Source organism: Bombus huntii, chromosome 3 (genome assembly GCF_024542735.1).
Source record: "Bombus huntii isolate Logan2020A chromosome 3, iyBomHunt1.1, whole genome shotgun sequence".
Classification (NCBI taxonomy): Eukaryota; Metazoa; Arthropoda; class Insecta; order Hymenoptera; family Apidae; genus Bombus; species Bombus huntii.
This window is the reverse complement of record NC_066240.1, coordinates 2,614,099-2,628,311: the sequence shown is the minus strand read 5'-3', so window position 1 is coordinate 2,628,311 and position 14,213 is coordinate 2,614,099. Positions and strand designations below refer to the sequence as shown.

The window sequence follows — 14,213 nt, the reverse complement described above, 5'->3', positions numbered from 1 at the left end:
GAGAGCCCTCGCTTGCTTTGTGGACCGCGGACACACAGGAAGGATAAGGGAAAGAAAGGAATTTTTTTAATGATTCTTTGAACCGACCCGATCATCTTTGTCCGAGTCCTCTGTCCGGCTACGAGCGACAACGAGGATTACGTTACCCGCGGTGACGAAAAATTATCGATAGAAATCCGCTAAAACGCGAAATTATATAGTTAAACTACGAAAGAATAGGAAACGAAATACGTTGGAATAACAATATTAATATTACGGGAAAGAACGTTAACGAAAAGGAAGTGTCCGTGTAGAATTAAGAGACTCGTGACAATTAAGATGAAATATATGTACGCAAATATTAAAGAAGACCGAGTACATAGAGAAATGCACGGAACGAAGCGAATTCCTCGAGGATTCCGCACAGTGGTTGTACTGTCGCGAGCCGGCGCTGTTTTAATAAGACTTGCAACGCAGTGTGTAACGTAAAGCAATTAACCCGAGAAGGACGGCGACAGAAAGAAGCGGGAAGAGAGCGACTCTCGATCTTGATGCAACCAGACGAAGGTTACGATTACGTGTATCAAGCTCGGGGCCTCTTCTGTCTTTTCCAGTCTCTTAATTAACGGTAGACACGCGTGCCTCAGACAAACACGCTTGCGCAACCAACCTCTTCCTCGCTATTTCCTGGCCAACTTTCGGTAACACCAGGCTTACCCGTCTTTTCCTTTTATCTCGTGATCGACCGACAGAGGATAATTAAGAAAGGAATTCGCGAATGAATCCGGCGTGGAAAATCACGAAGGAAAGGCACACTTATTTATTTCACCTCCTCTTTTCGTTCTGTCTTCGAACGAAAGAAGCTCGTCTATCCACGCCACTCAGCTAACTGTTATTAATGATGCATTGTTGCTTTTGCGTCTACGCACCGCGACTCCCGGCAGTGCCTGTAATTAGCGCGTTTCCGGCACGTCGATCCACCCGTGCGTTCAAACTTCGAAGGATTTCCCGCTCGAAGAAGATACGCTGTTAACTACTTTCATAGCACTAAATGCTTCGTCTTAACGTGGAAGTGTACGATTCTTCATTGACCATTCGTTTAAACCTGCAAAGATTTCCCGCTCGCTACATCTACGGTGTTAACTATTTTCCAATTAAATGTTTAGTCTTTACACGGTATATGATTTTTCATCGATAATAGGTACAGTCGTAGATTATTATTACATAGGATATAATAATTCACGATTATTGTTGGCTAGAGTCCTTGTCTTCTTTTTTTACCAGACGGAAACCCATTCTCACGCACCGGCGCAACGAAAATAAATCCGACACTCCAAATAGCGATTACACGTACGGCGTCTATTCCTTTTCCCTGACGTCGTCCGCCGCCACATATAAGAAGAGACAGACTACCGTGCCGATTCAAAGGTTGCTTCTACACACAGGATTTCGGCCAGCCTCTCTTCCGAGAACGTCGCTGTTTTTTTTCTTCCTCGTCGTCGAGAAGAGTTCCTGTCTTACAACCGACAGCCTTTTGCCGCTTTATAGCTTGCAATATCGGTCGATACCACTGTTGGAAAATAGTGGGGGTAAAGGATGGAGACAGAGAGCAGCAGGTTAAACGACGCGGTAGACAAATTTCGAATGGAAATCAGTGGCAGAAGAGGTAGAAAGATTCTGGAAGATAAATAAATACGTACACGGCTGTTGTGAAAGAAAAAAGTGAAAGACGATGCAGAAAGCGGTTTGAAATACGACGAAAAGCGAGGAAAAGGAACGAGCAAGGCGAATTTTTGAAGTGAGAACGAGAACTGGCGCAGAGGTGGCGCGAGGGGCGCCATATGGGTTAGTAAATTTAACTCTGCCCGCGAGAGAGCTTCCAAGACAACAAGGACAGGGTATAAACGGTGCGAGAGAGAACGAAAGAGAGATTACGAGGGAAGTGTAGAAGCACAAAAGGCCTAGCCATCTGCCAGTGGCCCTGCAGTGCGTCTCATAGGCAGAAGTACGCGAACAGCAACGAGAGAACTGATGTATACCAGGGATGGTGGGCAAACATTGGCGTAGACACGCTACTCGATGGCACGCGTTAACGAGCGAATACGCTTGTGATGCACCGCCTCGTCAACGTGTCGCTTTATGTAACGAAGGTGTTTGAACTTGATGGCATTCTAGTTTCTTCACGATACTGCTGCACAACCGAATAAAAACATACCAATCGCTACTTTTTTCCACGAATTTGTATTATTATAATTTTATGTTGCGACCATAGTCTGGGATACATCTTGTATCTTATCTACGTGTCATCGAAACCGTGTATACACGAGACAAATATACATAGCTAATAATACGGGAAATGCAAAAAGAAATTGTAGATTATCACTGGAATTACTGATCTCTAGACGTACTTAAATATATTATACAGAAATAATAATTAAAGAGGTATGATGAAGATAAATAAGATGTAATCATATGTCTACTTCAGCACGTTAATTTTGTCAAAAGTACTTGTAAGTTTTTCATAACTGCAAATACAAGTATGACAGTTTTACTACCGCGGAATTTATTTCTCTCTAAAATTAATACGTCTAAAAAATTAAATAGAAGTGCGACAAATATCGGTCATATTTTTCCATTAAGCTTTTTTATCTAAATTGTATATCATCGATTTGTAATTATTTTATAATTTCAAAAAATCGACCGTTTCTGCCAATGCCAGGAATTACTGAAGCAACAACAAGCAAGTAATAGCAGCAACAGCAGGAGGGAGAGACAAGTGCCATCGTCCGTCTCGCTCGCACTGTCGGTTCTCGCACCATCTGCCATTCGTTTGGTCATCCTCGTCGCACCGTGGCGCGCGGCTGTGCGTGCACGCGCGCACCGTGCCACGAAATGTTCGTTTTTAATGCTGATCGACCTGCCTTTCTTTCGTCGCGACCGCGAGAAAGTAGGAAGAGGACAAGGGGGCTGTAATTTTTCCTCTGCTTACACAAATTCTTCTTTTTCTCTTGGTTCGTTTCATTTTTTCGCCACGAGGTTAATTACTCGAGGCGACCGGTTACGCGTGCGATGGGCAGGTGCGGTATGTTCGTGAGATTTTTACGCAATTTTATTTCGTGTTTCAAGAATGGAAAGCAGTCTACTTTTAAAGAACGAGGTAATTGAGGCGACAGCTAATCAGCCAATTTACTTTTCAATTTTCCCTTATCGATACCCTGACGGAAGCGGCGGAAGAAGCACAAAAAGCGTGTGGTTAAAGACAACCTTTACGACCCCTTCGAATGGTTCTACTGTCGGTATTGTACCGTCGGAAAACAAGTAGAGATAAGACAACTAATAATGTCGCTAACTGTGTAACGTATATCAACGGTATGTTACTTCTGCTGTACAGGTTGATACAAAAGACAAGATGACTGAATATCTTGAAAATTTAAGATTGTTAATAATTTTTTGGCTAAGTGTCGAAAGTTGAAGTTAACGCTACTTTTAAATCACTTTATAGGATATAAAAATATCAATTAACCTGGTTACTACGTTAATTCGCGCCACAGCTAATTTTCCCAGAATGTGGAAAGATAGGAGTTAAAGATCAGCCTGATACAACGAGAGATTTTTTAACTCGCGCATGTCCCTTTCGTGTTTCAGTCAACGACGAGATCTTAATTTCTCGCGCGCGTTCATTTTTTAAGACAAGGATCAAAGTTATAAGCCGCGGTCGTAGCGGTGTCGTTTCTCCTCGTCAGAGATCGAGGAAGCAACGTTACAACATAGAATCGACTAACTGTACCTGAAAGACGCCACAACACGCACTGATCGCTGACGTTAAAACCCTCTATAATAGTCTCTTCCCTTTTTCTACCTAGCGTGACGTGTCTGCAGAAAAAAAGAAGAAACGAACAATCACGATCGTTGAGGAAGATTGTTGTTGGAAATGAAGTCTTTGTAGCGAACGGGAAACGTTTATCTAATAGACGATTCTCGTACGAACGTGAGAAAAACACGATCGTGCTCGATGATTTTCATAATGAATTGACTTTTTGTTCGATTTGTTACGCGTCGCACTTTTCAGTTCCGCTTACATTACCGACGATTTTTCGCGTTCTATGCGACGCACGCGATATGTTAATGCCATCCAGTTGCAAAAACGCAGAGGAGCGGAGGCAAAGAACACCGACCAGTATTTCATCTATCTGTTCTACAGTTCTACCGATGACGATATTTTCGATGTGGGTAATCGTAAATTGTTTAGCGGCATTTTATGCATATGACCAATAAATATGTTTTACCATTGAGGGTAAACCTAGCCTTACCGATCTATCTTATCAATTGAGCTAAGATTAGGATTAATATTTCGAAAGATTGACACTTACCGGCCACGTGAACTCGAATGGAAATCTGATGGGATTGGTGAAGCTTGGCATGGCGACGTTGGGGCTGAGATTAACGATGTTCTCGCCCAAAACGGGTGTGACGACGTCGCCGTATGTGCACGGCGTCGTCGTGTCGATCTTTACTTGATATTGTTTCAAGCAGACCCTGAACCTGGTTTTACAAACGCCTGAGCACTCGCCGGTCTTGGAAGTGCTGCCTGAACAGCACTTGCCCAGACTGTCTTTTCCGTACTCGTTCACGAATGACTTCAGTCTCAACTCGAACACCCCGGAGGCGTTTACCTGGAAACAAATTGGATTTCGTTCAATAAAAATTCCATTAAAGAAACAAATTACTGATATTCTTATCCTAAGTGCGTCTCTCTTGCGTATCAATTGTCATTTAATTCCAATTAATGAATCTCGAAATACTTCTCGCTGCACCGATTTATTCCAACTGTACACTAGCGCCACTAGATTACAAAGATTCAAAAGGCAAACATTTCGTGATTCCGTCTTTAGTTCAATGCGGTTAAGTGGCACAATGTCGTCGTAATTTCATCCTGCGGACGCTGTGTGATTTAGCAACTCTGTAACCGTACAGACAGTGCGAGGCTGCCGCGCAAAGTGTACGTATACCTGCTGTCTCACGACGAGACTACCGTGTGATGAACCAATAATTACCGGTTTTTTGGTGAGATCAAATATATCTCGCATCTCTTCACTACTCATCGTAGTTCTTTGCCTCGCGTATTCTAACGTCATACGAGACAAGCAAATGAGGCACTTCTGACTTCGTCAAAAAACCAACAATCGTTGGCTCGCCTTGAAGTAGCCTCGTGTGTCTGCCTCGCACCGTCTGTTCGTATCTTTAGAAATATAGATCTACTAAATTGAACATTATCGCTACGAAATTGAAACGATGTCGCGTCCTTCATCTAAACAGGGCTTTAACTCGAATTTATATGCTCTACGCCGATTCGTTTCCACGAACTGACGGCAACGACAGAAGAATATACAAGAGAACCAAGGAATCCTCAGACCTTGCTCGCAACACGCGACAAACAAACTTGGCCAACACACTCCACGTCGGGGGTCGTCTCGTGCCCAACGACCGAACCCGCCGCCGGGGCAGCACGTGTGTAAGCTCGTTTTTGCGCACGCGTTCATCTTCTGTGCTGCACGTCTCCCAGGAGGAGCAGAGATATCCGCGCGAGTGACCCAGCAAAAAGTGCTTTTTTTTCGCTTGACAAGACGCGAGCGAGAAACCGCTGGTAAGAAAAGAGGGAAAAGAAGACGGGTAGAAGCGCAGATGGACATTTCGCCACGCGTGCTGCCGAGCTTCGACGATCGTGGAACACGAGGGGCGTTTTCATGCAAAGAGAAAAAAAGAAAGCGTTCTGAAAGCAGTCGTAAACGTATTAACGTATGCTACCGACCGCTGTTCCTCGTCGCGTTAAACTAAAGTCACGAGAAATTCGTTACGAATCCCGATGTGTCGAGTAGAGTAGGAACGACTGCATATGTAACCAGAGATATCTGGAGGATTTCTGTATTTCGTCAAACACATATATAAAAGCTTAAATCGATCGAAAACCACCAATGGCTACTTTGTAACAAAATGTCCGCTAACCTACAATGTCACTCTATGAAGACTTTTAGCGAGAGGCGTAAACACATGTAGAGGTTAAGATCGGTGAATCAGAGAGCAATCTGGGCGGAATGGTTTTTCTTCGGCGACAGAGTATCCAGTGTAAACAGAGCCGATGTGTCAATATTTCTCCGGTTCTACCCTGTCCTTTGTCGTCGTTCGGATAGCAAAAGTTCTTGACCACTGTGGACAATGGCCTACGGCTATGTGAACACGCACATACATACGCGCGCAGGTGCGCAAGTGCAGACACAGAGTCATCAGCAGACAACCGAGAAAGCCTTCCCACGAGACATTGTATAGCCTAGCAAAACTATACATATATCGTGTCTCGCGTGAACGAGAGGAGCGCACTAACCTTACTATCGAGCCTGCGGATCGTTTTACGATCCGTCCTGCGCGTCCATTATACGCCCGTTGCGATCTTCGAATTTCGTACTCGGTGACACCGACATTCCTTCACCTTTCTTTTGTCAGCAAGTGAGAAAATAAACATAAAGGACTGACATTTTTATCGCGTTTACGTTAAAACGATCGTTCCACACGCTTTTCGCGAGGCGGACTGGGAATATAGATGGCGTTTTATGAGTTGTAAGACCGGAACGAGAAAAAATATACACGGCTACGAGATTTCGCGATCGAACGAAAGAAATACATATTCCCTCGCGAACGTTTCTCATTGCGAATCGTAAAACACAGCAGGTTAGAGGTAACGCGTACACACAGGCGGTTCACCACGATCCTCGATGAGGAATTCTCATTTTTGGCGCGCTGGAGCGCTATTCTCGGAACGAGAATGGCCGCCACCGACTATTTACGGATACAACCGGCGTTATTTCGTCACTAAACAATTTTCTAGAGGAACCCTTTAAGCACCCGTGATCCCACGTCGCATTGTACTACGTATTTCGATATTTCTCGATTTTACCAGTTTGAAGATGATGATAGATTGCTTTCGCGTATTTTCAAAGGTACGCCCGCAGCGAAGGTCGGAAAGAAATTATTGAAAAGAGAGTAAGACGCGACGGGGTACTGTCGTGGAACGAGACGCAAGGAGAGCAGACGAACAGAAGCTAGACACTTCTAAAAGAGTGGATCCAGATTTAGAGTTGTATGCCGGCGAATTCTGTTGCCACTGGTTTTCTCCTCTTTCGACGGATGGTTTGGAAATGTGACCGACAGAGAAAGAAAAAGATGGACGACGTTAGAGGGAGGGACAAGCAAAGAACTACGCGAGAAAGAGGGAAAGGCAAAGAGTGAAAAAAAAGCATCTCTCCCAGGAAGAATACACTTGGAACTCGTGGTGACTAGTGCGTGAAAAAGAAACGAAACTATTATACACGCAACCATGAAGTTGTATTATAAATACGTTGTTACGTTGAGTTTATAAAATTGAATATTTCCACAAGAGAAAAAGGACGACTGAAGGAAAAGACAGATTGAAGGTGAGTTAAAATTGGAAAGCATTCTGCAGCTCGATCGGACCTTATACACATTTACAGATATAGCGGTCGACTGGATAAATATAAGCCGCGATCGCACTTACGCAAGTACTTAATTAGACGCGGGAGAACGTATCAGTGGCGCGCGCGCACAAACACCAAAATGAGATGGTAAATATATAGAGACGAGCTTCTATTCTGAACGCACCCATCGATGGCGTGTCATCGTTTTTACCATAAATACCAACAGAGAGCTTACGACCGGTTTGACAGACGGGAACGTCTCTTGGATTCCGAACCAAAACATCGCGCCATTCATCGACGACGACGAAGGTCGCTTACGATGTGTCTCAGAGTTGACAAACGTATATCTCCCTCTCCGTTCCGTTTGACAACACGCGACACGGATTAGATCCGTTGACAAAATAATTCGTTCATTCGTATATACCACTTTATTCCTTCATCCAGAGTATTGCATGTCGATATTTTACGATACCTTTCGATTTCATTAACATTAGAACTATTCACGCATACGATCCGGAATATGGAACCTGTACCAACACAGTCAAATAGAGTATGAAAAAATATATAATAAAAGATGTTGACCGTTATAAATCTATAAAATACATACAAAGTATTGTAAATTATATATTTCGGTTACTCTAATGTTGCTTTTTTTTAAATTAAGCATCAACGCTAAAAATGACATTTTGACTATTTTGGTAGTCTTAATATTAAGATATGTTATCGATCGATCTTAGTCATTTTACAAGTTTTATATAAAGGTGGCGCGGCGATTACGCGTTTAGCAATACTCCTATGAAATCGACCGAAGCAATGATTGATGGACCATAAGACAACCTCCGATAAAAGAGCCGGCGAAATAGAAGCTAATGTATCCTGATCATTTTTCTCCATCCAAATTTCGGCGAACTATCATTCGACTTTGTTACATTGATATGTGACACGCAACAGAATTGCAGTTTCGAGAATTGTTCGGAAGGAACAATTCCGAGGCCGGAATGTGGAGGTACGAGATATTTCGGAAGGAGACGGTTGTAAAACACTTCGGCGTGCGTTTAAAAAAGAGTTTTGCAACGCGTTATACAGCAACCTACGGACGCCTCTAAAAATAAACAGAAATATTTCCACGAAACCGCCGACCATCTTTCTCGAACAATGCGAAAAAGAGAAAGAAATGGCGGTATTTAAATTTTGACCAATTTCACACTTCGCGCCTAAATAAACTTCTTCTCTTTTCAGGGAATATTTCCAAAACTTCTTTCTTTCTAAATTTCAAGTAACAGAATCGATCGTAAACTGCGAGATCGACGAAGAAGAGAGAAAAGAATAAAAGATTAAACTTACCGCTCGGGGTGCTGGCAGAAGCACGACGGCGATCGTCCACACGAGCATCGTGGTCCACATGTTTGGTGGTTGTTTCCTTTGATGTTTACACGCCGCCGGTGCGTCCTCGGCGGAGGTGTGTGGACCGTGGTGCTGTGGTGTGCTCGTCGGCGTTACCTGCTCGCCGTAATTTCGCGAGGCTGCATAGCCACTGTACCGTACGAGGTACAAGCTACTGTATCCTTCCAACACACACTATTTTTTCCGTTTTTTCGTTGATCGATTTCGTCAAGATGTCGATATAGGTAATCCTCGTTTCGATAGATGTGAAAACTTTGACCGGTTTCTATTTCACGGAAAGATGTAGCGAAAGGAAAAAAATAAAGTCGTCGGAACGAAGGGAACTCGCGAATGACTCGCGCGGTCACTTCTGCTGGTCTGTAGCACACTGTATAATACACTCAGAAAAAAATTGATACTGGTATATATTTATTTATATTTATGTATATCCGATGGCAAAGAGGTATTCACGGTTGCCGCGAGAATTATAAGAAAATCACGCGCGATCACTGAACACTGTGTGACACACTTTATTCCATTATCCGTGGGACGCCGAGAGTCGTAGAACAGCTTCGTCCGACAGGGTACAGGATAAATACTCTTGCGCGTAGGATCTATGAAAAACACACTGGTGGTTTGCGATCCTTCGGGCGACGCCTCTCTCTTTCTGATGATTTCGATATCTCCCCAGATTCTTTCTTTGCCTTTATATGCGTATGTATCTATATAATAGGCAGATCGTGTACTCGACGATTTCTATTAATTCTTTTTTTTTCTATTTCCGTCAGCTCTTCGATCGATGTTAAAAATTCCACAACTACGCTCGTGTTGAGCGTTCGTTCGCGGCGCACGAGCCACTACGTCGACGAGGAGCACGACGATCCGCCACGAGCATAATTTTCCACGAAAAGGCACGAATACCACACTCTCCTCCTCGCCAACCGTCGCAACAACGACGAGTCGCGCACTGACTGGCCGTCGACGAACCGTGAGGAATATTCCCTCGGAGACCGCCGGCAAGAGTAGCACGAGAGGAGAAGTGATGTCGGCGATGGTGGTGGTGGTGATGGAGGAAAGAGTAGGAGGAAGAAGAGAAGGGTAGTGGTGGAGAGGCGAAGGTGGAGGTGGAGCGAGGATACCCTCGTCGTGTGTGACGAGTCAAAGACGAACGGGAGAGTCAATGTGCTTTTGCCTTCGCACACCGACAGAGGGGAAGAGTTTTCGTAGGGTTAAGGGGAAGGGGAAAGCAGGAGAAGTTACACACTATAGAGAGAACCGGCACGAAAGGCACTACTCCGCAGCTGAGCTACTACTGGATCCAGAGATGCGCCCCTTAGCCCGCGGTACCGGTGCCAGTAAGCCCGTATTTTCCTTTGTGAAAGTACTGTTCGATCGTGTGCGTACGTATGTCGGTATACGAGTACAGCTTGATCTCACTCTCTGTTCAGTCAAATGTATCCCTATCCTTTTTCCGTTCTCTCGGTATATACACCGTATGGATATATATGTACGGTTGTAACTTCCACTAGAAAAGCTCTGTGTGTATCGTCGAACGTGTTTCCGCGCCACTAACAGGCAACACTAGCGCCACACTGTGGTCACTTCGGGAAGCACTATAAGCATCGTCTGGCTCACGAAACACTGGCAGCGCGTGATCGACAGATGGCGAGTCCGATCTCGGTTTGTTTCGTGTACACGATGACTGTATAGGAATTTTGCCGAATCGTGTTGACTATATAGTGTCTGCGCGCACCCGCCTCTTTTCCTCGTTTGATTTTCTATCTCTGTCGCTCCTAGGACACGACAGAACAGAAGATATCCTTAGGTGATAAAACGTAGTAAACTATAGTCCGTCTTTCTCTCAACTAAAAACGCTCTTCTACTTTGCGCGAACACGCGTGCGCTTTAAGTTCTGGAACGACGGACTATGTATCCGCGTCTACACCACGGCGTGCAACCCTCGACTGGAGGTAGTAAGCCGGGAGCACCCCTACTTATAATTGTGGTCCCGCCGGGCCCCCGGCGGGAGGGGTTGGCCAACTAGAGGGGTGGTGGGTAGCGGCTGCGCCCGTGGCACTACGTGTGGAACTCTAGAGGGGTACGGGGAATTTGGGCGAGGGACCGTGAGGGGAAGAGGATGGTAAAAGAGGCAGCTGCAGGCCGGCTGCACGCGCCCACCCCCACCACCGTAGCCCCTGTACGACACCCCAGCCACTCGTGCGGACTTCTTGCCCGCTTTGCTTGCCTGCTTGCTTGCCTGCTTGTCTGTCGTGGAGACTCCTCGGGGCGCCTGTCTTCTCTCCCGCCCCCCTTCTCTCGCTCTGCTTCCTCACCTCTCGCCAATGTCGTTATGTCTTCGTCCTACTCCTTCTTCGGGCTCCTTCGCATGCTTTTCTGCTCTACCTCCCTTCGTTCCAACATTGCACCGGTTACACTCCCCAGCTTGTCTCTTGTCTCTGTTCCACGAGCCACGATAACTCGTACCAGCCGTACCCCATCCGACGGCACGCGCCGCGTGCCACCTCCTCGTGACGTCATACCCTTCTTTTTAAGCATATTACGCTTCTTACGCGCCGCGATACGCTCACAGACCGAACGGGTTACCGGAGCCCGGGCTGCATTACTTAAGTCGCGATACATACCACCGCCATCCACTGGCCGCTACTCGCTAGTTTGATTACGTCCAAGTATTGGTCCTGTCCTCTCCTCTCCTCGTTTCTCGCTCGAACACCGTTACCTCGAAAGAAATTATGTTATAGGACGCGATCTGAGGGTGTTCTTTAGTAAAATTATTGTGGGATCTGGTGGAGGCGACGAAAAAGTTGCGACAGTATTTATACAAAGTGATAAATACTCTCGTATACATGTAAATAATTAAGTTGGATAAATACATTTTTTTCTGAATTAACAAGTGTCCTGCGACTTCTAGACAAGAGTGCATCATCTCCCGCGTTGTACTCCATTGTACGTATTTTCATCGATCAGTGTTCCTATCTCCTAAGTTTCACGACTAAAAATGTTTATTTTAAAAACACGAGTACGAAAATGGACTCGCGGCTCTCGTTAGTAAAGCGTATCACCCCGATATTGGCACTCAATTTGCTCGCGAATCGTTGAGAGTTAGACAGCCTATTCGTCGAACGTTTCTGGTTTTGTCACCCTTCCTCGGTTCTTTCAGCGGATGCGTAATACGCAAAAGTCTCCTGGGTCGGTCTGACGTCACTCGTTGCAAAACCTGATGGGGTGCGGTGAACCCCACCCCGCCTCTATCGGCCCTCTATGCAAGACGCATAAGTATTAAGTATATGTGGTGTAGTGTACGGGGTGACAGATTATTACGGTGCACATACTGCTCGTCGCGGGCTTTTGTGCTTGGATTATAATACCCTGGACCTGTCTCGAGCACGAATCGACGTCCCCCCTATTGTTCCCTGGCGCGAATCGCATTTTTCGTCCCCTCTTCGATCCTTCATTTAGTTTTCGCAGCCTGTTCCGCAAAGTGCCATGGACAATAGTGCAATCGTAAATCTAACATTATGGCTCGGAAACTAACTGTACCGCTCGTAAAATTCTCCTGGTCCATCCTCGTTTCTTCTTTACTCTATCGTCTTACCATGTTCATCTCTTCCGATTTTGTTTGACTCTCAATTGTCCTAGTAATTCTCAAATATCCTCGAATGATTCGTGATCATCATAGTTTAAATTATATTACATTTGAATTTAGATACTTAATTTTGAGGTACGTAATTTTACTTTCTACATATTTTATATTTTACAAGATAAACCCTAGTAAGCATTTGAAAATTTCTTCATTTGCTACACTATGAAAGGGCTAAAATGACGTACTCTAGTACTGTTGCGTAGGACACCTATCTAAAGATACCAATTGTAGGTTAACCACATAATTTATTTCACAATTATATAATCGTAAGCGGAGGAACAAGGATGTATGCTAACAGGAGGACGAAATCATGACCGCGTGATGGAGCATACAGTGCTAACAAAAGTGATAACGTGTCACGAAGGAGAAAGAAGCCTTTGTTGTTTTCGTGGCGTACACTACGGGGACGTGTGGCGACCATGGTACCCGTAGGCCGTAGGTGTATGGTATACTTCCGGTCACGAGGTGGTTCAACAGGTCAGACCAAGGGGGAGCCAGATGGAACCACTTCCGCCCTTGCTTCTGCCACTACGCTGCAAGTAGTACTCCCTTTCCATCCTTTTCTAAGCATACTCAGCATATGAGCACTGTCTCCTACTTTCTTACCCTATTCTCTTTCTCTCAGATTGTGTACGGCTTGTGTACAAACAGATTGAGGTAAGAAGATAAATCTAGAAATTAGAGAAGAGATTGCTGTCGATATAAACAAGCCCTCATGAAAGGTTCATCCATATTAATCTTGACAGATCAATCTTGATCGGTTACTCGATATCTTTATTATCTACGTTATCGAGATTATCTAAATTTCTATGACAGACGTCTAGGTTCTTTTTCAGATAGCGCACGATGTCTCGTACATGTTCATTTTACGTCATTTTACGTTTCGGTTTACATTTTGAATTTCTAAGCATTTCATGTTTTCCCCCAGCTATTATTACGTATGTAGAAAAATTCCCTAGCATTCTAAGTCCTTAAATCGACTAAAGCCAAAAATGATCGGTGATATATTTCGGAGGTGAGAATTTACAATATTTCGAAATGTAAACGAATTATATTACCATACTATTAACTCTTTAACTTTTGAGTAATTTTCCAATTCTCTCACGCAATTGTCACCTGAAAAACACGCGTCGAATTCCTGCGACCCACAGGTCTCAACGTGGCGGTTCGGTCGATAGGCGCGGAACACGTGAATCCGTCACGCGACTCCCTTCGTTCCTTTCTTCGTTCGCCGCTCTTTCATTCATACGTGCTGCCATATAGAAGACCGTTTCATGTATGCACGTACAGGAAAGGGAACGGGCAAAGGCCGAAAGATAGAGAAAGAAAGAGAAAGACCGTGACGCATCGGCACATGCGCCCGTTGCACTGGTATGCGTACTTAGGCCGGACTCAATGAACTGCTGACGCTTAAGGTATACTACACGACGTGGTCTAGTAATAGGTACATGTGTGTGCCATTAGAGGTAAACGTGTGTTCGGGATCTTGCACGCTATGATTGGTAGTTTGCGGTCATTCTCTACGGTTCTTCACCGAGACCAGCCATTTACGCAGTCCTAACACTTTATCGGTTCGTTAATCCTGCAGATCGATCGATCGATCCGATGGGTTATACCTAACCGACGCAAGTAACCGGTGATTTACTTAATTTCCTTAATTCTATCCCACTCCAAGCTTCCTTACTTCTTTTTTCCACCTTTCT

At 44.8% G+C, this 14,213-nt stretch overlaps 1 protein-coding gene across 1 annotated transcript in view; it reads right to left on the bottom strand.

Moving 5' to 3' along the window:
* The window catches only part of LOC126864272 (neurogenic locus protein delta), a 48,317-nt gene extending 37,805 nt beyond the window's left edge, over positions 1–10,512 (bottom strand). The window contains exons 1-2 of the mRNA XM_050615453.1: positions 8,811–10,512; positions 4,350–4,652 (exon numbers count right to left, since the gene is read on the bottom strand). Of these exons, the coding sequence (XP_050471410.1) occupies positions 4,350–4,652; positions 8,811–8,870 (363 nt within the window). The 5' untranslated portion in view covers positions 8,871–10,512. The remainder of the gene's footprint in view (positions 1–4,349; positions 4,653–8,810) is intronic.
* Positions 10,513–14,213: the final 3,701 nt, after the last annotated feature.